The sequence below is a fragment of the Arabidopsis lyrata genome, assembly GCF_000004255.2.
Source record: "Arabidopsis lyrata subsp. lyrata unplaced genomic scaffold ARALYscaffold_7, whole genome shotgun sequence".
In the NCBI taxonomy this organism is placed as follows: Eukaryota; Viridiplantae; Streptophyta; class Magnoliopsida; order Brassicales; family Brassicaceae; genus Arabidopsis; species Arabidopsis lyrata.
The window spans coordinates 14,457,209-14,482,653 of NW_003302549.1; the positions used below are offsets into that span (position 1 = coordinate 14,457,209).

Consider the following 25,445-nt stretch of genomic DNA (forward strand, 5'->3'; position numbering starts at 1 on the left):
GCTGAGAAGAGCCCAATATGCTGATGTGTCAGACCTGGAGAGATCATTAGTGTTATTATTGTATTGATAACTATATATAATAATAATATTAAAAAATAAGATAAATAGAGACATAAATAACATTAATGTTTATTAGATATTTGTAACTTTTGTTTTCATCAAAGTTTTCATTAAACTTTAATTATGTAATTAATACATCTATTGTTGTTTAATTTATGTGTTATGTTTCATTATTACATAATAACATGTATGTTGTATGTATATTAAAAAGGTGTAAAATAGGTTAATCTTTGATGAATTAATGTTATATTATAATATATATATATATATATCTATATATATATCAAAACAAATAGGTTAATCTTTGCATCTAGTTTTTTGGGCTGCATGTATATGCGTTTAACTAGAATTACTATGTACTTTTGACATCTACCCACTTCACCACGTACTCTTCTTTTTTATTTTTAATTCCACCCAAACTACAAAATTTTACCCAATTATCCAAATTCAGTTAATTTTTGTAATTGCGATTAAAAATCAATAATTTGCGTTCATTGTTTTGTGATTTGAACAAACTTGAGTTTAAAATTTTGACTAGACCAAGCTTTTTAATATGTTCTTGACATGTTATTGGAAAGATTTTAAACTCGGTTCACTCAAATCTCGAAATAGTGAACGCGAATTATTTATTTTTAATTGCAATTATATAAATTAATTGAATTTGGGTAATTAGATAGAATTTTATAGTTTGGTGAAATTCGAAAGAAAAAGAAGAGTTCATGGTAAACTGTGAAGATGTCAAAAGTACATGGTAATTCTACTAGAACGGATATAGTACATGTGGATTCCTACATGCACTCCTAGTTCTTTTGGGTAGTAATGTAGAGTGAAGTCCATTTATTTAAATATATATAATTCCTTAAACTTACACTTAGATTTTAAGTCATGTTAGATAACAAGTTTGCAATCAGAAAATCTCGATATATAAATAAGAAATACCCTCTCACAAAAAAAATAAAAATTGACCATGATTATTAAATTACTTTAAACGTGGTGATATACATTGTCATAAGTGTACTTTTGTTTTGGCTCTACTGATAAAAGTTTTCCAATAAGAATCCGGATTTAAACTTTCTACCAAAACATTATAGGAAAACAAAAAAACCGAGGTGTATAAGTTTTACATTAACATAGAGTGGTCGGACATAAATATACACACGTACTCAATTAAGTAAAGCAGTGTGTTAGGTGAAGTGCGGTCCCTTCTAGTGCTACTCCCACTAAGTTTTATCTTTACAACGAGGAAATCGTCTCAATGTGGCATTCCATGCTTATTTATTATATTATATAACCAAAGATTGCTCTTCACAATTCACTCTCTTCTTCTCTCTTTTTTGTTTTTGGCCTCTCACTAACAAAATGGAGATAAAACCCTCTACGATCTTCTTCACCATCACCATCTTCTTCGTCTGCCTTCTTGCACACGTCACCTCCAAGGCATCATCATCATCTATGTGTAATGGATCGGTGGCAGAGTGCAGCAACGTGGTGGAGACAGAGGAAATGACGGTGATAATGGAGTCTTGGTCAAGCCAGAGATTGACGGAGGAGCAGGCGCATAAGCTTTCGTATGGAGCTTTGAGGAGGAATCAGCCTGCTTGCGACGGTGGTAAACGTGGCGAGTCTTACTCTACTCAATGTCTTCCTCCGCCGTCTAATCCTTATAGTAGAGGCTGCTCTAAGCATTACCGATGCGGGCGTGACTCTTGACCATTCACAATCCATCACCATCATGAATCTTTTATATATGTTGTGTAATTGTATACCCTTATGTTCTTTATTTTGTTGGTGAGTTTGAATTGTTTTGGTTTTGAATCTTTGTGACATTGTGAATTTGGGGTTTCGATTGTTAGATTAAAAAAGTGTTGGGTCCAAACGAAATCCGCAAAAAGATTTACCTTTTCATGTCGGAGAGTTTTGACTTTTTGACCGAGTCGATGCCAACTGCTACGCCTCTTATCTCATATTCAATTGGAGACCAAAACATAATCATCTGAGTCATCGCCATCAAATCATTACTAAGTAAGCCTACTATGTTCTTTACCATGGTGTTGACTTAATTAGGACAATCTTTTACAAGACGGTCGTCGAGCTCACCACAATAGAAAGCAAGAGAGTTCTTACACATTAAAATTATAGGTTTCTTGTAAGAAAGCATAATATTTAAAGGGTTTAGGGTTTTTGTTTTGAGATGTTCTTGGGTCGTGTATAGACCCTTGGACGTGAAAGAAGCTAGACTATTGTTTGAGTGAAACTTGTAAGTGCACTAAACATATATTCTAGTAATTAAATTATATTTTTAAAACCCATGTCTCAATTTATGTCTCAGTTTCTTATTTCGATAGTTCTTGAGTTTTCATGATCAGGACTCAAATGAGCATACAAAACGTTGTTTTTTCGAAAAAGTTTTTATTAAATATTCAACATCCCGAAATGGACTTGGGCTAAAGCCTTACAAAGATTCAGCGATTGCAAAAAAGAAAAAGTACAGTTTTTCACCGCAAGCCACATCTACTCAATGATCGGGTGAGACGTGAAAAGCTTCAAAGTTCGGCCAGAGGGAACTGACGGGAAACCTCTCCAGGCCGTTGAAACTCCACAACCACATTGATATAGTAAAAGAGAAAGAATTAATGGACACGTGTAAGGTGGAGATGAGAAATTGGATTCAAGGGCTAAGATCGTTTGGATGCTAACAGAAGAGAAAATAAGCGTTAAAAAAAAAGCAAAGAAGAAAAAATATCATTCATAAAAATCTGTGTTGAGTTTGTTATCTTCTTCTTCTCCATTTGTTCTCTGTTTCTCTGAGAATTCACTCATGGTTATTTCCTCATTGTAGCTTGAGCTGTTTCTTCTTCTATGCTCTAGCAATTTGAGAAGTGAATCCTTGTTTCATGAACATTGGTTCAATCTATCGTTCGATTTGTGTTTCATAGAGAAATTGTAGTTTCTCTGTAACACGCATCGCAAATGGGATCTCCAAACCTCATCGCCGCTGGAGAAAAAAGTTTGCCCACCACCGCCTTTCCCTTGCAAGCCCCAGGCCACCAGTTAAGATCAAAAACAACAAATAGAAAACTAGATCTACTGTTTGTGTCTTCAAAGGAGAGAGAAAAATGCGATGATCAAAGCAACGAGTGTGCCGAATATAATCTAAAAACGGTATTTACTAATCTCTATATACAACACGATATTTACTAATCTAAAAAGATTGTAACTTCTACCGCAAGTCGCAGTTGTACGATGGGAAGCCGTACTGTATTATAGCTATACAGTTGTTTGATACAGTGAAAGCTATACGGTCCGTATATACGGCGATTATACGGCGTACATACGGTGAAATCCGCATATACGACGCTTTTTTAAAAAATACTCAAAAACAAAAACTATGTAATTTTATTAATGTTTGGAAAAATGATTTAACCAAATTATTATTTTGGCTCTCAAAAAATTAATCATAATAATTAACTATAAAATAACTTTATTGTCATTCTTTTCTATTATTTTTATGCTTATTAGTTATTTACAATTTTAAAAATATTTTGTAAAGTTAAAAATTTGAAAATTTTTTTGTATTCATGTATAGTATTCATCATGTTACTATATTTATGTTTTATTGTTATTATATATACTAGGTTATGAACCCCGCGATATCGCGGGGAAACTCATTTTCAACAAATATATTTTATTACGTTTATGTATTAAATTATTATTATAATATATTCAAATAATTGAATTATTATATAAAATTGACTATGTCTTAAATTTATATCGTTAATATTTTCTAAAGATATTAAAAAAATTATGAATAAAAATGTTAAAAAAAAATTATGATTAAAAATACTTTTGAAACATTTTTTGTGAATATAAAATTATTTATAAGTGAAAAAATAACTAACGAAGAGTTATAATATAGAGAGGAAAAATTTTAGCGGGTCAAAACCAAAAAGATATAAAAACAACAAGAAAAATAACCGTCAACACAAAGAGTAACCGTCAATATTTTAACGAAGAGTTGCGATAAAAAGACATAACCGAGAAAAAATAACCGTCGATATTTTAACGGAAAGTTGCGATAAAAAACACAACCGAGAAAAAATAACCGTCAATATTTTAACGAAAAGTTGCGATAAAAAGACACAACAAAAAAGTAAATGTCAAAATTTTTATGAAAAGTTATGATAAAAAGACACATCAAAAAAAATAACTGTCAACGAAAAATGTAACCGTAAATATTTTAACGAAGATTTGGGAAAAAAAGACACAACCGAGACAAAATAACAGTCAATATTTAAACAAAAAATTCAGATAAAAATACACAAACGGAAATAAATAACCGTCAATATTTCAACGAAGAGTTGCGATAAAAAGACACAACCGAGAAAAATAACCGTCAATATTTTAACGGAAAGTTGTGATAGAAAGACACAACCGAGAAAAAAAAAACGTCGATATTTTAATAGAAAGATACCATAAAAAGACAAAAACAAAAAAAAGAAACCGTCAATATTTTAACTGAAAGTTACGATAAAAAGACATAACCAAAAAAATAACCATCAATGAAAAATTGTAACCGTAAATATTTTAACAAAGATCTAGGACAAAAAGATACAACCGAGAAAAAATAACCGTTAATATTTTAACGAAAAGTTGCGATAAAAAGACACAAACGAAAAAAGTAATGTTCATATTTTAACGGAAAGTTGCGATAAAAAGACACAACCAAAAAAATAATCGTCAACGAAAAAAAGACCGTCAATATTTTAACGAAGAGTTGCGATAAAAAGACACAACCGAGAAAAAATAACCGTCAAACTTTTAACGGACAGTTGCGATAGAAAGACACAAACAAAAAAATGACCGTCAATATTTTAACGGAAAGTTACGATAAAAAGATACAACCGAAAAAATAACTATCAACGAAAAAAGTAACAGTCAATATTTTAACGAAGAGTTGCGAAAAAAAAGATACAACTGAGAAAAAATAATTGTCAATATTTTAGCAAAAATTGCGATAAAAATACACAACCGAGAAAAAATAACCGTTAATATTTTAACAGACAAAAAAAGATACAATCGAGAAAAAAATATCTTCAAGATTTTAACAAAAAGTTATGATAAAAAGGAAAAAAATAAAAACGTAACCGTCAATATTTTAACAGAAAGTTGCAAGAAAAAAACACAACAAAAAAAATAACCGTCAACGAAAAAAGTAACCGTTAATAATTTAACGAAAAGTTACGAGAAAAAGACACAACCGAAAAATAACCGTCAACTAAAAAATTAACCGTCAATATTTTTACGAAGAGTTGCGATAAAAAGACACAACCGAGAAAAAAAACCGTGAACATTTTAACGAAAAGTTGCGATAAAAAGACAAAACCGAGAAAAAATAACCGTCAATATTTTAACGGAAAGCTGCGATAAAAAGACACAAAAGAATAAAGTAACAACCAATATTTTAACGGAAAGTTGCAATAAAAAGACACAACCTAAAAATAACCTTCAATATTTTAATGAAGAGTTGCGATAAAAAGCACACCCGAAAAAATAACCGTTAATATTTTAACGGAAAGTTACGATAAAGAGACACAACCGTTCAGAAGTGCAAAATGCATTTATTGAGGTTGTTATTTTGGTTAACAAAACCAATTTGATATGTAGTCTTTGGTTGATGTAAAAAAACTTGGTAGTATTACTAACTATAAAAAAAAATGCAATGAAATTATATAATGGAAAGACGTAACTTTAAATAAATAAATGCAACTATAAAGATATAATTGTACACTGAAAAGATACGACGGTAATTGAACAAATATAACCGTAAATAATTCAACGAAAATTCAAAGAGAAAATTCAATAAAAAGACATAACCGTAAAAATAACCGATTTAAACGAAAGATTGCGATAAAAAGACGCAACCGTTCAGATGTGCAAATGATATTTATTAGATTGCTATTATATATAGGTTTTTATTTATTTATTTATTTAACAAAAAATATCTACCGTATAGTCCCCGCAAAAACGGCCGTATATACGTCTATACGCTATACGGTGCTCCACCGTACGCCTAGCGTATAGCGTATTTTAGAACACTAAGTACATGATACAATAGAGTTAATTACTAGTATCGTTGCTATGGCATCATTGTTTCTCCGGTTTGAAAATTGTAGTAAGTAAAGTTTACAAGTTTGTGTACTCTAATATTAAATTATAAATTTTCGATTAATTCATACTCTTATACTACAGTTGAATACACATGGATATTGATATTATACCACTTACACTACCGATTGTTTTTGATATCAAAATTCACAACTTGTTTTAAAAGAAAATCATCATGTGCACAAACGTGGTGTAAAGTCTAGTATTTGATTATTAGATTCGAATACAAATCGAAATCGAAAGTACATAATCTTTCAAAGTATATTAGACTTTGCTTTGAATACTGTTATTTGTAAACCAAAAGTATTAAAAACCGAAAAAACCAAACCTAAAACAAATAACAATGACATAACATTTTTCTAATTTATTTGATGCTTAAGAGATAAATAATATTAACATGCAACACATCATCTAATTTGTTTCTTGTAATAAAATATTTGAGAAATTACATAAGATTTATTTCCATATTTCCCTCTTTTTTTTCGAAACATTGCTGAGAACACATGCGGAAGGCATGACGTGGAATAGCTCCCTTGAATCACACATTTTCAGTCCAAGCTTGAACTTCTCTACGGTGTCTTACCACCACTTCCTTTAATTTTTTTTCGAAGCATTGCTGAGAACACAAGGTACCCGTACCAACTATCAAGGTGGTTGGGTATTTACATCGAGAATTACAATAATCACAAAATGGTCGAGTTGCACGATTATTAAGAATCACATAAACCTTGGATGATTCATCATGTTTTCCCGGTTTAAACCATATGAAGTCTCCGTGTGTGCATCTGATGTGGAAAGTGATGCCACAATGATCACATGAATAGAACCATTGCTCTGGATTTATTGTTTCCTCACAAACGTCGCACCAGCATTGGTCACGTTTTTTTTCTCCATAACATAGAGACAAAAAATGATCTTTATCATTTTCGTGTTTAACAATTTTGGGCATACTAGAGCATTTAAGGTCTAAATCAAATTCACATTCTTCACAACTCAAAACCATTGTTGCCTTATCTCCACAAGCATTACAAATTCGGTCTCCTGATGAGTAGTTGGTGTATAACAAATGAGGATGACTTTCATGGAAAAAAGGCTCGGAAATAGAACCACATCGCACATCCATGATCATTCTCTTCTCATCACCTTTGTACCTAAAACCTTGGAAAAAGTTCTGACAAGCTTCGCAAATGCCTATTGAATCAGCCGAGAAATCCGAGAAACTTGTGATTAGAGTGGTCGAGATCTTGTAAAAGGAATTTATTTTCTTTTTTGGAAGATACGCACATTTTTTATGAAGGCTGAAATCATCACATTCCATGCAACTATAGGATGGACTAGAAAATATGGGATTAAAGCATGCTTTACACCATACGCATTCATCGTTAGCATCACTTTCTTCTTTAAGCTTCAAAGTATGCTCCTCGTGACTAAAATGCTTTATTACTCCTTCTTCGATCTCCTCGTATGGTTTCACCTCTAGAGTATTTTCTGATATGCCTTCAAGTTCAACCCCATCCCATATCCCAAATCTTGTGGCACATCTTAAATGAATGGCAAGATCAGGACATTGAGAGCAAGAATAAGCCCCACATGTCCAGTTTATCTTTTTATGACATACTCCACATTTCCAATTTCCAGCGTCTAGAGAATGATTGTAATAAATACGGTGATCATGACGATAGATCTTTATAACGCGTGGTATATCAATACAATTTCTATGAATCATGAAATTGCACTGAGGACATACGTAAGGATTTGGATCGTCATCCATTCCACAAGCGCTACATACAAAACTTCGTTGCGGCATCAGGATGAGTGAATGCTCATGAGCCTTAAGGTTGGTTAGAATGAAAGCGGGTGGATTATTTGCACAATTGACATCCACACTGAAATTACAGATAGAACAGTGATAAAACAAGTTATGAAGTTTGTTTCCACACAAACAACATTTTCCATCGGTGTAACTTGGAACATGCGTAAGACGCTTGAGAAGGTGCTTAGGATGACAAGAGTAGTTGATATCTGGTGTTGATTCGGCGCAATCTTTGTGAAAACTCAAATCACATAAGTTACATGCATAAGGAAACCGGTCATCAAGCAGTCCACATAAATGACAAGTAAACATAATCATCTTTGAAACAAGGGATAAAGAATGCTCGTGGGTCTTTGTACCCTCAATTTTTGTCACAACTTTTTTCCTTGCGCATATTAAATCGATGGCAAAATCACATATTGAACAATAATAATACATCTTTGCCAAGTTACCTCTACAAAGCTTGCATTCTCCATTGACATCTTCATTTGCTGCAAGTACCTTGAGGTGCAAAGAATGTTGTGGATGATAGAGGTTGCGAATCTCTAGACCGGATCTGGCACACTCATTGTGAAAGTAGAGTCGAGTCTGTATGCAACGATAACCTTCACTATAGTAGTCTTTACCATGATTGCAGCCGTCACATTGTAAACCACGCGATGCAAATAGTAGATAATGTTTATCGAGTAGTATTGTATAAGATGGCATGTTTTTTTTTTTTTCTTGCTCTTATTTTTAGTATTTTCTAAAATTTTCTGATGTTTTGGTTTCAAATAATGATGAGAGCTTCATATATTATACCTTTTATAGATTTAAGTTATTCTTTGTTTACATGAACATAATACTCATAGAATTATGCTTGTCCTAATATTGATAACAAGTCTCGACGAAAAAATTCTTGCAACTAAACTATCTATTTTCTTTTGTCGAAAGAAAGGAAAGTATATCAGATTTTCTTAAGAATATTTATACATATAAGTTATTCTTTGTTTAATTAAGAAGAAATTCCAATTTTTATGTGGGAATTCTAACATACGGGAACCATATGAGCTGAATATTTATTTACTTGGTAATTGAGACAAGGTTCAGAGTGATAAACAAGTTAAAAAGTCAATTAAGGAGAAAGTAAAAACAAAAATTAACGCAGTTATCTGATTTGGTCAAACACAATTTTTTGAGTCACCCCGAAGTAAAGCTTAGTTTGGAATTTTGGTCAACGGCATATCACATAAGCCTTTCGTTAAGTCAGAAAATGTATTAAGGGCCTGACTGGTTTAAACGCAGCGGTTGCGGTTGCGGTTGCGGGAGTTTGCGAAAGCGGGCGGTTGCGGCTTTAAGCGTTATCAAGCGTTTTGAACGATTGATTTAGCGTTTGAAAATGGGAGCGTTTGCTGGAGTTTTATGACTGGTAAACCAACAGGTGCGATAGCAGTTAAATAAAAGAATGAACAAAATAAATAAAAAAATAATACAAAAAAAAGAAATAAAAACACTAATATATTATTATGATAATATTAGAAAAATTTGAACATGCTTAATAATTAAAACCATAGATAAAGTACTAAATAATTATTCAAAAATAAAGAAATTTTGTAACAAGATAGTACTTTATGCATCTGGTTTAACATAAAAAATTGCATTAAGTAATGGAAAAAACTGTAAATAACGTTGAATTCAATCAAAAAGCAAGTGAGTTTCTATTCGAGAAAACAAATCGAAACATATATTCAATCAAAAAGCAAAGCAATACGTAATGAAAATAAAAAAAAAACGATACCATGAAAAATATTCAAAAAGTTACACATGAGGTGATGAAAGAATAAAAGGATATATGATACTTACATTTGGTTATTGATTTTCATCAGTTTGGGTGGAAGACATTGAGAGAATAGAGTTTCAGAATATTATTAGGGTTTCTGATGAGAACGTGATACAAAGATGAAAGATATATATATAGGATTAATATATATTATAATAATTATAAGTAAATGTTTGATTTTTTTTTTTTTTTTTTTTTTTTTTTTTTTTTTTTTTAATCCAACCGCTACCGCCCGCAACCGCAAACGCTTGCGGGAAGGAGCTTTTGAAATTCAGCGATTTCGAGCGGTTCGAAGCGGGACGGAGCAGTTTCTATGATTGGTTTCAACCGCTAACAACCGCAACCGACCGCTAGCAACCGCTAGGAAGGTGCTAGCGGGAGAACCAATCAAGCCCTAAAGTGAAAAACTAAGCGATTATTACAAAGTCAACAGAGTCTATAAGCCAAACATTGATGAGATTTTGAATTTCTACTCATTCTATGAGCAACCCAAATCCACTAAAATCGGATCGTTGGACGAGATTGGAGTGACACTGAATTCCAGTAGAGCTTTGACTTACTTGTAGGAAAGCTTCCATACCTCTCTGACATTGGAGGAACCATCTGTGACTTCAGCCACCAATGTTGAAGCAAGAGCACCTGCAAAGAAGATAACTTTATACGGACTTAGTAAGTGGGTTATAATATCATTGTAGAGGATGAACAATGCAACCCTTGCTTTATATTCATCATCGAATAGACCATCTTACCGTCTTTCTCTATCATAGACAAGAACTGCCTTGTCCCTCCACCAACCCCGAAATAGTATTTCTTTGCAGCCATATACACTGCTCCATCAGGATACGCCAGGCACTGCAAAGAACCAAGTGTTGACCCTCCAATGAACCTTTAAGAATGATCTTTAAAGTTTCTGCTATCTAGGAGAAAACGAGAGTGTACCCTTTTAATCAATTGATAGAGACTTTTCTGAGCGGAGATGGAATATATCGTCTCAGCCATTAAAATGACGTCATAACCACCCTTCTTATCAGTCTCACCATCTCTATAAACTAGTGGAAGAACCTGATGAACTTCACTCCAGTCACCAGCGAAGAAGCGTACTTCTGTTTCACCTACTGAGACAGAGGAAGACTTCTCGGACAGATTAGCATTTAGATTCGGAATGGTGAGACATCGAAGGACCTCAGCATTGAAGTCCTGGAAATGGACGACATCTGAACCCTGGACACCAAAAGAAACCATAAGATCTAAAAAGATGGGCCTTGGCCACAGAGTATAATAACTAAGTTCAGAGAGCATCAACTTACCTTGAGACACGCATAGATTCCTGGAAGTGCATGACCACATCCAAGCTGAAACCATAGATTCAACGACATAGGTAAGTGATGTAAGAACAAGTGAAATCCATTAACTAAGGCAGGAGCCTACCTCGAGAACCCGCTTTCCAGAGAGTGACAAGTTTCCAGTTTGTGATTCTTTTTCAAGAGCTTTGACAAGATCAATTGATCCTTCCCAAAGCTTAAGCCCGCCTAGATTCAATCGAATTCGAGATTAACGAAAAATGGATAATGCAGTGAGATACAAATCACATAAACCATAACTAGAACAAATAATTCACCTTCATATACTCCAGGAACCAAATCTGAATTAGGCAATCCAAAGACCTCTTTAGTGCTCACACGACCCTATAACCAAAACACAAACTAACAAAACTCACTTCCAATAATTTCGTCTGATTTTGAAGTTTTTATAGAATCTGAGAGTCTCAAATTTTGGTGAATTTTCTTCGAAAGTGATAACAGAAACATACCTTCAAAAGAGTGATCTCGCCGATAATCACTTTATCCACTTCGAAATCGACGGAGGAAGATACCTACTAAGACGAAATCCCAAGAAATCAGAAAGAGGGAAAAGTACATAGAAACTGGAGATGGAGTTGCAGAGGAAGTAGTAGTGACGAAACCTCGGAGGATAATACTTCAACAGGAGGAGGCGGTGGAGGAAGAGCTGGCTCTGGTGAATCAAGGAACCCTAAATCTAGACCAGAACCTTGTGAAGATTTATCGTTTGAAGAAGAGAAAAGCTGAAACGTCGGGTTCGTCGCCATTGAACAAAAGCTTCGGCGGCAGCTCTTCGAATTATAGAGAGGCCCAGAGCACAGAGGAGCAAATAGAAATCCATCAAACCGGTCGGTACGAGATTGGATTTATCGGTTCAGTAAAACCAATCAAATTAAATCACACAGCAGAACTGTTAGAATACAAACTTACGAATTTTTTATTTTTTTTAGACTTACGAAATTTACTCAGCCAAATCCAAATGGACCAAACTTAACTAATGTTATAGTCAGGTAACAATGAACTCAACCAAATTTGTTAAAAAGAAAGAAATTTTCATGGTAAGAAATTGAGTTTTTTTCTCTCGCAAAGTCAATTTGGGTTTTCACCATTTAGTCATTTAAATTTTTTTTTACCAAAATACCCTCAACCATAAACGGTTTTCATTCAGTTACATTTGGATTTCTCCTATTTTTTTTTCTTATTATGTATAAATTTTTTTTGAAAAAAACAGAAAAATAAATCGAAAATCTCAACTTTGTCAATTTAGAAAATCTCTGTGAAAATAGTTTTTTTTTTAAATCTGAATAATTTTGCATTCATCTTCGATTGAGAGTTTCTGAGTCGAGTAATTAGAAACAAATTTCGTATTTCTGGCAATGAACAAAATGCAACTAATTTCCGGAGACTCAAACACTTTGGCTTTTTAAACTTAAAATATGCTAAATAGATTCATATGTAAAAAGTATCCAAAACGTAAAGAAAACAAGATTCTGAGATAACTGCTAACGACGGCCGCAAAACTAGGGTTGCAGAAGAGGATACTCATGTTGAAGATGACTGAAAAATTACAGTTTTACTCTTCATCGAATTTCTTCTGTGTACGTAAATATAACTTACGGTGTACGTACACGAAATATTTAGTGGAACATATTAAAGTGATTCTAATAAATATCTAACCACCCTCTACAAAAAAAAATTAACAATTAAATGATTTGACCCTAAAATCAAGCTATTTTGTTACTTTCATACTAGATTTTAACCCGCGGTACACCGCGGAATGATTTAATTTTAAAGTTAGTATAAAAATATTTTGTAAATTGTATCTCCTTATAACATATTTATTTATATTATAGTTTACAATTATTATTAAGTAACGGTATACCACGAATCCACGAGATAATTATTAATAAACTGAGGATTTAACCCGTATTAAAGCGGTATATAAATATTGATTCAAATTCGTCCGCCATATAAATCATTTCCGAAATATAACCCGTTCCGTAATTTCTTAACCCGTCCTGTGATTTGTATTAAAAAAAATAAGGATTAAATCCGTATTGAAGTGGCGGATTAATGATATTTTAATCTTTTTATTATTGTTGATTCAAAAACCCGTCCCGCCAAACCCATCCCGCCAAAAAACTCATTTATTTTATTAATGTTCTTATTTATGATATGATTCTGAATCATTGTCTAAATATTTTAATCGATGTAGAACGCTGAACACACATTTTCGTCAATTGGATAATATATGTCCGTTTTTAAAATTTCGAATCACAGTATATGCAGAAAAAAAATTGATTTTTTTTTTTTTACTTTATGTATTATATGATGATTCAAAACAGTTAAAAACAAATCAAACAAAGATGATAGGAGAATCATAGTTATAAATCTTAATCAAATCTTCTAAAAATCTAAATTATTAAATATGGAATATCCGGTGTATGAGTTGGGTTAAATATAACCCGACCCAACAAATTTTTTGTAAAGGAATTTTTAAAATGGGTCGGATATCCGATATATCCGAAAGCTTTTTTATCCACCCGTCATAAAAAGTGTTGCGATTATACTAGTATAGATATCTCAATAAAATTCATGCATATATAATAATTAAATAAAAATATATAGTCAAAGAATATGTGTCCTCATATTTCTAAAAAGACTATTTATGTATACGTATAATAATGTATGTATATTTTTGTTGGTGAATTAAATTTGTAAGATAAATATATTAATACTATTTTGACCAAAATATATATATATATATTAATACTATAAATGAAGAGGGAGATGTTTACACTTCTACACATATATATATATATATATATATATATATATATATATATATGACCACATACAAACACCAAACCCGAGTTGTTTAACAATTAGACGTTGGACCTTAAATGGACTCCATCATAATGGGGAAAAAACCCGAAAAAACCGCCATGTATTTTTTTTTTGGCCGTTTAATACGCGTGTTATTAAAGTTGGAATAAAAATGCCTGGTTTCATTTCAATTGCCTTTTAAAATCGTCGTGTTTTAAAACTTGGTATAATCATACACCCGCGTTAACAGTCGTTAACTCTACTAACGGAATGACTAACCGCGGTTAATACTTAACCCAACATCGTTAGCTGAAACCCAAATAAAGACACTGTTGCCCCTAATCGATTTTGGGAGCATAGAACCCTAAATTCTCTCTAAATTCTCTCTAAATTCTCTCTATCTTCTCTTCATCTTTACAAAAATGATGAGCCAAAGTTCTGGTTCTGGGTCTGATGCAAATTCAATTAGCCGTAGTTGGGGTCCTATTTGCAACTGTGGTAAAGCAACAACGGTTACAAAGGCATGGACAAATGAAAATCCGGGTAGAAGATTCTTCAGATGTGGTGTTCATGGCTTCATCAATTGGGCAGATGAAGAGAAGCCATTTGGTTGGCAAAAAGTGAGCTTGTTGGAGGCGAGAGATGAGATTCGTCAGCTAAAAGAGTCTGTAAAGGCAATGAAGGAAGCAAAGGAACATACGGTGAGTATCTCAGGGTCTGCAAATTACGATAATCTGAAGAAACTCGAGGAAGAGAAGAAGAAGCTTGAGGAAGAGCTGAAGAAAATGGAGGAAGAGAAGAAGAAACTGGAGGAAGAGAAGAAGAAACTGGAGGAAGAGAAGAAAAAGCTTGAAATTGAAGTTATGGGTTGTAATGAGAGGGAAAAAATGCTTAGGCAGTTGATTGTGTTGTCTTGGGGATGCTTCATTGTTGTTGTTGCAATGTGCCTTGGAATGGGAAACAAGTAAAAGTCTAGTTTGTTGTCTTATGGTGATGTTGTTTGTTGTCTAGTTTGTTGTCTTATGGTGATGTTGTTTGTTATTTTGTTGTTTTGTTGTTGTAAGACTCTTTGTTTGTTGTTTTGTTGTTGTAAGACTCTTTGTTTAGTTGTAAGACTCTTTGTTTGAACTATCATAATCCTAACATTTCATTGCAACAAAAGAACCGTTTAGTTTGAAATGGTATAGATCCCACCAAAAACAAATCAGGATCCTACCAACCAAACACATCATCCTACATAGATATCATCCTAAAAGTCAATCAAGACACAAAAAAGAACACAAAAGATAGAAAAGTCATCCTACTTCTCAGGTCGCCAAACATCAAAGACCTTATCAGTCCAATGGGACATAAAAAAGACAGGAGGTCTTGGAGCTTCATCGGATCCTTTACCACGGCCTTTGCCTTTACCCTTGTCTTTATTCTTGCCTTGACCATTTTTAACACCAGGAGGACGTCCACGAGCACGGCCTCTACCACTTGGATTAGCTGCTGGAGCACTTGGAGCAGCTACTGGAGCACTTGAATGTTGTGGATTTTGTGTGGATTGACTCTGACAACAAGCTGGTATAGATTGGCTTTGAGCAACAGGTGGTGTGGACTGGCTTTGAGCATTCCTCCACCTCTTCGGTGCATTGTTGATGCTCCATGGATCATCATCATCCTATAACAAATCTGATTAGTCATGGTTAAAACAAATGTTGCTTTTACAAGGTAAAGTCAGAACACTTACAAGAGACTTTCTTGGTCTTCCCCTTTTGCGTGGAGGAGCTGGCTGCACAGTTGCGTTCTTGCAGGTTCCCTTATTGTGACCAATCTGCTTACAGTTACTACATGTGACTGTTTTTCCTTCTCTTGTTAGCTTTGTTGGATTAGATGATGATTCAGTTGGCTCCTTAATCCTATCAAACTTCTTTGGTCTTCCTCGCTTCTTTCTCTTATCTGGCACTTCAATTGATCCTTTGTTTGTTCTCCTCCATAATCTTTCTCCATTCACAGGTTCTATGTTGTCTTTGTAGGTAGCTTTCCAAACATGTGTAGCTAGATGTCTATCAACATAGCTACATGGCAAGCAAACTCAATAATCAATATACAATGTTTAACATACAATGTTTTAACATTAGAGACTGTTAAATGAGATAAAGATTTAGTAACACTTACTCTTCTGGATCGCGGTTCTTCTCTGTAATAACAAATATAGCATGTGGACAAGGAATGCCTGTGAGATCCCACTGTCTACAAGCACACTCCCTAGTCAAGAGGTTCACCGAGTAACTGCCACTACCCTCTAACACCTCATATTTGTTCTCACCACTTTTAAGAATTTGGCAAAACTTAGCTGACTTGCGGTTGCCTTCAAGAATCTGCATTATCTTTGGTGGGAACCTTGTCTTACATTTCTTTGTCTTGTCACACAGCTTCGATATCCTCTTCATACAAGATCTCCTGACCTCCTCGAGCATATTTATCACTGGCAGCTTCCTTGCATCCTTAATGGTTTTGTTGAAACTCTCAGACAGATTGTTGCAAACATCCTCACAGCTAGACTGACAACTGAAGAATGCTCTGCACCATGTTCTTGGATCAGTTTTCAACAAATCCTCATGGGCTTCTGGATCATATGATCTCAAAGCATCCATGTTGAATGAGTAATCCCCTTCTGTAGCACTGTAAGCAATAGCCCAGAAGTAGCTTTCATGGCAGTAATCACCATACACCTTCCTCCAGTTAGCATAAATGTGTCTAGCACAATGCCTATGTTCTGCTTGTGGCAACAAATCAGCCACAGCATTGATCAAACCTTTCTGCTTATCAGATATAACAGTGAAACCATCTCCAACACCCAAATCTAAATCCTTCTTCAGCTTCTCAACAAACCAGGCCCAAGATTCATTGTCTTCTACTCTTACTATTGCCCAAGCAATAGGATAAATCCTATTGTCTGCATCCCTACCAACTGCAGCTAGAATCTCACCTTTCAATTCCCATTTAAGAAAAGCCCCATCTAGTCCAATAATTGGCCTACAACAACTCTTCCATGTCCTTCTTAACTTCTCAAAGCATATATAGAACTTGTCAAATTGCTGCTTACCATTAGCTTGAGGGATGGTGAGAATCTCTGTGTGTGTCTCCTTATTAGACCTCTGCAGCTCACCTTCATAATCCCACAGCTTTGCAAATTGTTGTTTTTGTGTTTGAATCACCAAATCAAACGCGATCCTTCTTGCTTTTTGGCATATCCACTTAGACACTGAAATCGTGTACCTCATCATAATCTCATCCTTAATGTCAGTCCAACTCAGTGTTGGCCTCCTTCTTGCTTCATCTCTGAATAATCTGGCAATCACACCTTGTTTCAGCATCCTAGCCTTTCCACTGATTGCATGATGATGCGCACCCACATAAGTTTTGACTGACCATTTCCCAACCCTCTTGTCTACAGAACAAAAGATCTTCCATTTACAATTCTCATGACTGCATATAGCCATCAACTGTGTCTGACCCCATTTGCAAAGTTTCACATCATAATTCATCTTCAAAACATATCTCAGAAGCTGATCCTTAAACTCTTCTCCATTATTAAACATCTGCTTTAACCACAAGTAAGGTGGCTTATCCTTGGTAAATTTTGCTCTTGATATCTCTCTTTCTTCACGGTCAAATGCATCCCATTCTTCATCTGTATCCATAGCAGGATCAGGTCGCTCAGCATCCATGCATTGCCTCTCAAAATCATCTTCATCTTCTTCACTTTCACCTACAGCAACTCCTTCATCAGCTTGGTGATTAGCCTGACCATCAACAGCTTCTTCTGGAACTTGATTAGTCTCCTCATCCACAGCGTCTTCTGGAACTTGATTAATTTCCTCATAAAAGGCACTAAACCGAGGATCATCTCCCATACATTCTTCTACTGGATCTACACCATCAGCTTCTGCTCTATCTTCTTCACCAGCTCTGTCACCAGTTTTATCTCCTTCATCCTCTGCATCAGACTCTTCATACTCTCCAACAACATCCTCTTCTTCAGGGAACGGTGTTGGTTCAGACACAGCTTGCTGAATGTATATATCGACTTCTCCACCAATCAGAGCTTCACTACACAGTTGCCTAATCCCACTATCTCTGTCCTCAGAGATAGCTCTTACAGAATCAAAGTCTTCATGAACAAGTTTGTACCAAACTGCTTCCACGGCACCAGATACTCCATTCTCTTTCGGGAAATCGTCGAAGATCGAAAAAGTCATCAGGTCTGGATCCATCAACATATCCCTCTTCTCGAATCCTCCGATGTAGGTGAAACATTCATTTTTGAAGCAGACATCTCCTCCGAACTTAATATGAAGTTTCAAACAATCGAAACCACTACAAAGAGACAGAGATGAAGTTAGAAACCCAGAAATCGATACCCTAAAAATCTTAAATCGATTACATACCTCATCACGATGCGACCAAACTTACTCCTTGAACTCAAAATCTAACCAAACCGCAACCAATCAAGCGACTTAACACATCGATTATCTTGTTTTCCGACAAATCGATTCAAAATTCAAAGAGATAGAGATATTTAGGGTTTCTGATACCAAATCGATTTGGGGAAGAATGCGAAAGGGTAACAGTGTCCGTGGTTTGTCTAATTAACGATGTTGGGTTAAGTATTAACCGCGGTTAGTCATTCCGTTAGTAGAGTTAACGACTGTTAACGCGGGTGTATGATTATACCAAGTTTTAAAACACGACGATTTTAAAAGGCAATTGAAATTAAACCAGGCATTTTTATTCCAACTTTAATAACACGCGTATTAAACGGCCAAAAAAAAATACATGGCGGTTTTACAATGATTACGGAAAACAAGGATTTGGCATATATACACACAAGAACGATGATGATTAGGCAAGCAAAAGCGCACAACAATGGCTTTAGATACTGTGAGAGGATTGATAAGGGACTCAATGTCACTTGATTCCTACTCGGCCTCTTAGAATCCTGGAAGCAAGCACATATCGGTACCTATAAAAGGAAACAAAAAGAACTTAGCTAATGCATAGAAAAATTGATAGCAAAAGATTGTTACCTCTTCACTACGTCTTCCAGCTGGAAACCGAGTGATTTGACTAGAATCTTGCTTCCACTGTAAGCACGGGCTAAGATCACGGTGATGAACATGATACTCAATAAAAGCATCCAGGGACTTGCAACCATGCGCATATAGATACTTGAGGCTCAATGGAAGTACTTCTTTTAGTGATTTGAGTTTCTTGCAATAATTGAGGCAAAGAGTTACCAACAAGGGGAGATCCTTGATGCTTGTAGGTACTGTTTCAAAATCATGTCTGCTGATATCCAAATATGTTAAACTTTTAAACCGAGTAAGTTGATCAGACAAAGATTGAACATTCTTGCAGTTGTCAAGCCAAAGCTCAACCAGACAATATCTGCTCTGATCTTGTTGTGCATCAGAAAGGTTCACCAATGCTTGGAGATTTGTACAATCAGAAAGAGTGAGTGTCTCCAGCTGGTATAGGTCTGGCAATGTCTCGAGTCGACAGCAGTTACAAAGCGTCAAATGCTTCAAATTGGTAAGAAGAATCATCGTCGTTGGTAACACTCTGAAGCCATTGCCACTGAGGTCTAATTTCTCTAGAACCATCATATGGTGAATGTCATCTGGGATTTCTTCGATGTTTAGGTTGATCAGATTTAAGTCTCTCAGCCAGGGAAAATCTGAAAAGCTATAACACTTGAAAAGATTGCTTCTCTCACTGCAGATAAACCGCATGATGTCGAGTGATTTAAAATTGTAGGGAGATGACATGAGCTTAGGTGTTTGATTTTCCAACATCATTAGTTCATGGGGGATCTCTTGCTCCGAAAGAAAACAGAGATGCTCTGCGTATCCTTCAAGAAGCTCCAACTTGATTTTTATTTCACCATTGATTGATAGGTTTGGAATGGAAATCCCCTCGAATTCATACGGTGTTGGATCAAGAACTTCCATGTGGATTAATCTAACGTGCAAGCACATTCCAGAGATGCTGCTTTGAAAGACAGTAGACTCAGATTCCCTTAATATGATCCTTAGATTCTTAAGCCCATCACAGTTGGACACATCAAGCTTCTTCACTCTAGATAAGCCCCATATAGACTTTGGAATCCGCTGCAAGGAAATGCAACCTTCTAGTATCAACTCTTCGAGACACACTGCTTCATGAAGATCTGGAAGTTCTTTCAAATCCTCACAGCCTGTCAGATCTAGCCTCCTCAGATGCAAAAGTCTCTGAGAAGAATGAAACAAAACAGAAAGAAAATATAAAGCAAAAAAAAAAAAAAGAACACTTTCTAGCTAGGATATAAAGAGACTACAAAAGTAACATACTGGGACTCCACTCCAAAGGCTTGTGAGCTTGCTGTAACAAAGATTTAGTTCAACAAGACAATCTGGACTAACTTTTGAAGGCAATGTTGTATAAGAATATGCATCCCAATGTAGTAGTCTAAGCTTACGAGAAACTATCGGATTTTCCTCTAGATTGCGTCGTATTCTGGACTCTGAACCTTTAGAATGCTTGTAAATTTTCAGAAATTTGAGATTATACATTGGCTCCAAAGCATTCCACTCAATATGAAAACTGTAGGGCAGTACACAAACATCTAGTGCGACGCCTTCAATTTTTCTTGTACCCTGACGATAGTAAACATGTAATGTTTAAGCAGAAACCATGGCATAGCCAAATAAACATTTAACATGAGCACAATGAGACACAACAAAATCTAACAAGTTTGTAGAGGCTTACAGCATAGTTTGCTAGTACTCTATATATGTCGTCAGGATGCCACAGGATGCGTTGTTTGGCAGGTCTGTTGCCAGATTCTTGACACACAATATGTCTTCCCGTTTGCTCTACCAAACCATGCATAGCTATACACCCATCAGTTGATATGTCAATGAGAGACTTTTCCACTAAATCTCTAATTCCAAATCGACCGCAATCAAGAAGGGTTGTGACTCGCAAGACAGGGTCTCCATTGAAAAGACATGCGACATGAAGAAAAGCAGTCTTACCAAGTTCGTCTAAGTTATCATAGCTAATTTTCAAGATACTCATAATGTTTTCGTAAGGAGCTTCCTCAAACGATTTTAAACCATCTTTCCACTCCATTAGGGACTTGCCATGAAGATAAAAGCCAAAAGCCTCAAGGGCCAAAGGAAGACCTTGTGCAAGCCTTGAAACACGATTTGAGAGATCTTTGTAGACATGAGAAGGAGGATGTCCTCCTTCAAAAGCAACCTGCTCAAAGAGTTTGATGGCATTATCATTATCCATGCACTTAACATCGTACACAAATATTCTTACTCCACAGAAGTTGTTAAGCAAGCTCTTGTCCCGTGTTGTTACAATGATTCGACTCCCTAGTCCAAACCATTTAGCCTCTTTAGCCAGTGCATACAGCTGGTTCACATCATCCACATCATCAAGGACAATAAAAACTTTCAGGTGTCCAAGCCTTGACTTGATACAATGAGCACCCTGTTCCACACTCCACAATTTTACATGTTCTTCACCAAGAATATTGGAAATAAGCTTTTCTTGTAAGTACAAGAGACCATGTTTTGAGGAAATTTTCCTAACGTTTGGTATGAAACAAAAATGAGGCGAAAATCTGTGTTTATATTGTTCATAAATGTACTTAGCTATGGTGGTTTTGCCAATGCCACCCATTCCCCATATTTCTATCATACGAACCTCATCATTGGCGTCCATGTTCAAGAGAGGACTGAGACCTTCCACATGAGTTTTCATCCCGACAATATCACCAAAATCTATTGGCAACATAGATAACAATCGGCTTGAAATACGTCGAACAATATCTTCAATCATGGTGGCCTCATCCTCGCTAAAAACAGAAAATTCAATTAAGAAAACTAACTAAAGAACAAAGGATTTTTCTTTCGGTAAGCGGACTTGTCATGGAAATATAAAAAGATAAGAAAGAGCCTACCATTGTGTGGAATCCTTGCCCTTTCGGTTGGCGATACGCGTAAGTGCTTCTCTCCATCCAAGAACCGTGTCCGCCATTTCTAAACCTTGGTACCTTTCTAAAGCGAAATTTCCTCGCTGATTTCTCACGTCAGAGGGGTTAACTCCGTAGAAAATAGGAACAACTTCTATCTCCTTCTTTCCCTGAAGTTCCATAATCAATCGAAGCTCCTCCAAGCACCACCTTGAAGTAACGTAGTTCTCAGAGATAACTACAGCGGCAAATCTTGAACTTGTAGTGATTTTAATAGTCTTGTTGGGATGGATCGGCACATAAAAGCAGTGGGTGCATTACTGCTTGATTTTGATTCGAAAGACGGAGTTGGAGAAATAGGTATTTGGGGTGTGAGAGGAGTTGGTAAAACCACACTTGTTAAATGTGTTTACCAACAGATATCGCGACAGTTTCAAGATCATTGCTACGTCATGAATGATACCAGCAATTATTCTTTAGGCTGTGATTCAATGTGTTTACTTGAGGAAATAACAAGAGCTGCTCTAAAGACAACGTCACATAGTGTAACTAGGAACTGTGATGTTGTGAAGGCGAGGTTTGGACACAGAAAGGTTTTGCTTATTGTTGATGATGTGAATCACATTGGCCAACTCAACGATATCAGTTTGATTGCTAGTTGGTTTGGTCCGCGTAGTAGACTGATCTTTGTCACCCAGGACAAGAGTTTATTACTTGATTCTGGAATTAGGCATCTCTATGAAGTAGAGTCTCTAAAATATGATGAAGCTCTTCAACTCTTTTCTCAATTTGCCTTCAAACAGATACACGTTCCTAGAGGTTTCGATAGATTCTCTGCTCGTGCTGTCTTTATCACAGGTCATATTCCACTTGCCCTTAAAGTATTTGGCTCCTTCTTATACGGGAAAAACAACAAGGAATGGGAATATGAGCTGCTTAGACTCGAAGCATCACAAGAAAATTGGATTTCAGTAGTTTCTAGTTACATTGGAGGGGACTTCTATCGAAGACAGCCAACCAACTTAGATCCATACATTGGAGGAGAAGACGATGACGGAGAGGAATTTCCTTCGTATTACTTCGCTCTTGGATGATCAAAAGGTGAATCATGTGCCAACTTAAACTGATTACACCATGTCCAAAAAGTATTGCTTGTATGTACTTTTCTTTCTTGTTCAAAAATTATGCACGTTTTATACAATGGAATAGAATGAAATGCGTTCAAAGATTATTGCTGTTAGATGATATCATTTGTTTTTCCTTTTGTATCAAAATAGCTTCTTTTTATTGTTTTCCACTCTTGAGCAAATTGTTTCTACCTATATAAACTAAAAAAAGCCACAATAATGACACATTTTCCACTTTATGCCAAAACTTGAGGTTCTTCATATGGAGAAAAAGTATATTTATAATCATCTCTATCATCAAACCCATCACTACCATCTTTCCCTTGTCTCATCATCTCTCTCACTTCTTGAATCTTCCCTAACATTCCCTTCACAGCCAGCTCAAATGCATCTTCATTCCCATCTGATCCATACTTCGGATCAGCGTAGACCACCTTCGGTATCAACCTTATAACCTCTTCTCTCAATCTCACCACTCTTTCTTCTGGAATCTCAATCAACCTCTCCCTGATTATGATATTCCACTCCTTTACATCCTTTACCGGTAGATAAACCGAGTAACTCGAGTGGTTCTTGGGCAAATGCCACTTGTATTGAGCGTACGCTGTCCCTGGATGGAAGAACACCGGAATGCAGCCTGCCAATATCGAATCAAACATTGACCTTCTAGTGTAAGAATCACCCGGTGGCTGGAGACAAAACACCGAGTTCCTAAAAACCTTCATCACATTGACAGGGTTGTCACAATTCACATTCCCATAGTTACAGTCTAGCAAGTAACATTGCTTCTTTGATTCCAAACATTCATCAATTATCTTCCCTCGAACCGAGTCTTTATATTCAGGTCTTGGAGCACCCGCAAAGGTAAATAGATACTCCCGTTTTTGAGACCTCATTAGCTCTTGCCACTCCACAACTTCATCCACTGATCTAGGATGGAAACAGGTTGGATACGGAATAGCGTAATCGTTCTTCCATGAACTCGATTCAATAGACAACATCGACATGTTTCGCGACTCCGGTAAGAACCTAAGCTTGCTTCCCCAATCAGATTCATTATCGGTCTGTCTCCTGAAATCCCAAGCAATCCTTCCTGAAACCAAGAAATGGTCTCTACCGGACATACGACCCCACTCTTTCTGTACCACAAGCCAATTCATCAGCTCATGAGACGAAGAATCTCTAACCGAAATATTGTAACCCCAAAGATATCTACTCATATCAAGACCTGCGTAAAACGGCACGAAAACCGCAGAAGCTAGAGACGAATCATTGGTCAAACACCTGTAATTCATCATCTTGTTGTGGAAAATCACCTCGAGCATAAACTGATTCGTCGTAAACCAACTATGTTTCAACAACACATTCTCGTAATTCTTAATCACAGGACCAAAACCATAGTTTTCGATATAAGGACAAATATCCTTCTCGGTTCCTCTAGTAATCTTAAAACAATTATCAAGCAATTCACCATTGAATCTATAAGGAAGTTCATGAACGTAAATATACCGACCGGAGCAAGAAGAATCAGGAGATGGGTCGTCGAGAAATCGAGAAAAGTTGTCATCTTTGGTGAATTCAGAGGAAGTTGATTTCTGGGTAACGTCGGGAATTGAGAAAGCGGTTTCGTCTGTGTCGGTGAAGAGAGCAGAGTAGTCGAAACAGAGGAGAACGAAACAGAGGATAAAGAAGAGTGGAACAATGAACCAGACATTGTTATGGTTGTTGTTGTTGTTGTTGTTGGTACGGAACTTCCCCGTGGCGATGGAGATGGGTTTCTCCATCTGAGAATAATTCTTGGGTCGCATCAAAAAAAGGAGAGAGAGAGAAATCGAATTCGGAGAAAATAAGAAAGGAGAAGATTTGTTTGTTGAGAAGTTAAAGGAAGATTATTAGTGTGACCATGAATTTGGGGAGAAGAGTAAGAGAGTTAAGAGTGACACATGGATGTGTTCGAGATACTAAAAGTGAGCGTTACGTTGTCGGCAAATTAAACTATAGGGAGATTCAGTTTCACATGGGGTCAGTCAATGAACCATACTTAGGTTTATCTCTGGGTGAACTTTTAAATTCACCCAACAGATTATAGCCAATCGTTTTACCATGTCATTACTAATACTAGAGAATTAAAAAAAAAAGAAATCAGAAAATAGATTTAGGGTTTCCGGTTTAGAGTTTAGGGTTTAGATTTTACAATTAAAACGAAATTAGATGTCGGTTTGGGTTGCCAAATGAGTGGTTAAGGTTTAGATTTTATAATTAAACGAAATTAGATATCGGT

At 35.7% G+C, this 25,445-nt stretch overlaps 6 protein-coding genes across 6 annotated transcripts; 2 read left to right on the plus strand and 4 right to left on the minus strand.

Annotated features, from left to right (window-relative positions):
* Positions 1-1,365: 1,365 nt before the first annotated feature.
* Positions 1,366-1,983, plus strand: LOC9306412 (protein RALF-like 32). Its single transcript, XM_002868275.2, has one exon. The coding sequence runs from the start codon at positions 1,420-1,422 to the stop codon at positions 1,768-1,770; it is 351 nt and encodes a 116-aa protein (XP_002868321.1). The 5' UTR covers positions 1,366-1,419; the 3' UTR covers positions 1,771-1,983.
* Positions 1,984-6,593: 4,610 nt separating this feature from the next.
* On the minus strand, positions 6,594-9,122 carry LOC9304394. Its single transcript, XM_021019662.1, has one exon. It carries the CDS (start codon positions 8,744-8,746, stop codon positions 6,764-6,766), a length of 1,983 nt encoding a protein of 660 aa, XP_020875321.1. The 5' UTR covers positions 8,747-9,122; the 3' UTR covers positions 6,594-6,763.
* A 1,130-nt stretch (positions 9,123-10,252) lies between these two features.
* Positions 10,253-12,000, minus strand: LOC9306413 (histidine protein methyltransferase 1 homolog). The gene is made up of 8 exons (XM_021019664.1): positions 11,821-12,000; positions 11,668-11,730; positions 11,476-11,542; positions 11,286-11,386; positions 11,165-11,209; positions 10,797-11,078; positions 10,607-10,709; positions 10,253-10,496 (listed from the first exon to the last, which is right to left on the minus strand). The coding sequence occupies exons 1-8, from the start codon at positions 11,962-11,964 to the stop codon at positions 10,414-10,416; spliced, it is 888 nt and encodes a 295-aa protein (XP_020875323.1). The 5' UTR covers positions 11,965-12,000; the 3' UTR covers positions 10,253-10,413.
* A 7,002-nt stretch (positions 12,001-19,002) lies between these two features.
* LOC9306414 (disease resistance protein TAO1) lies at positions 19,003-22,480 on the minus strand. The gene is made up of 5 exons (XM_002870297.2): positions 22,451-22,480; positions 22,026-22,315; positions 20,819-21,920; positions 20,401-20,706; positions 19,003-20,301 (listed from the first exon to the last, which is right to left on the minus strand). The coding sequence occupies exons 1-5, from the start codon at positions 22,478-22,480 to the stop codon at positions 19,003-19,005; spliced, it is 3,027 nt and encodes a 1,008-aa protein (XP_002870343.2).
* Positions 22,481-22,489: 9 nt separating this feature from the next.
* On the plus strand, positions 22,490-23,131 carry LOC9306415 (disease resistance protein CHS1). Its single transcript, XM_002868276.2, has one exon. It carries the CDS (start codon positions 22,490-22,492, stop codon positions 23,129-23,131), a length of 642 nt encoding a protein of 213 aa, XP_002868322.2.
* A 160-nt stretch (positions 23,132-23,291) lies between these two features.
* On the minus strand, positions 23,292-25,127 carry LOC9304395 (probable xyloglucan galactosyltransferase GT14). Its single transcript, XM_002870298.2, has one exon. The coding sequence runs from the start codon at positions 24,970-24,972 to the stop codon at positions 23,401-23,403; it is 1,572 nt and encodes a 523-aa protein (XP_002870344.1). The 5' UTR covers positions 24,973-25,127; the 3' UTR covers positions 23,292-23,400.
* Positions 25,128-25,445: the final 318 nt, after the last annotated feature.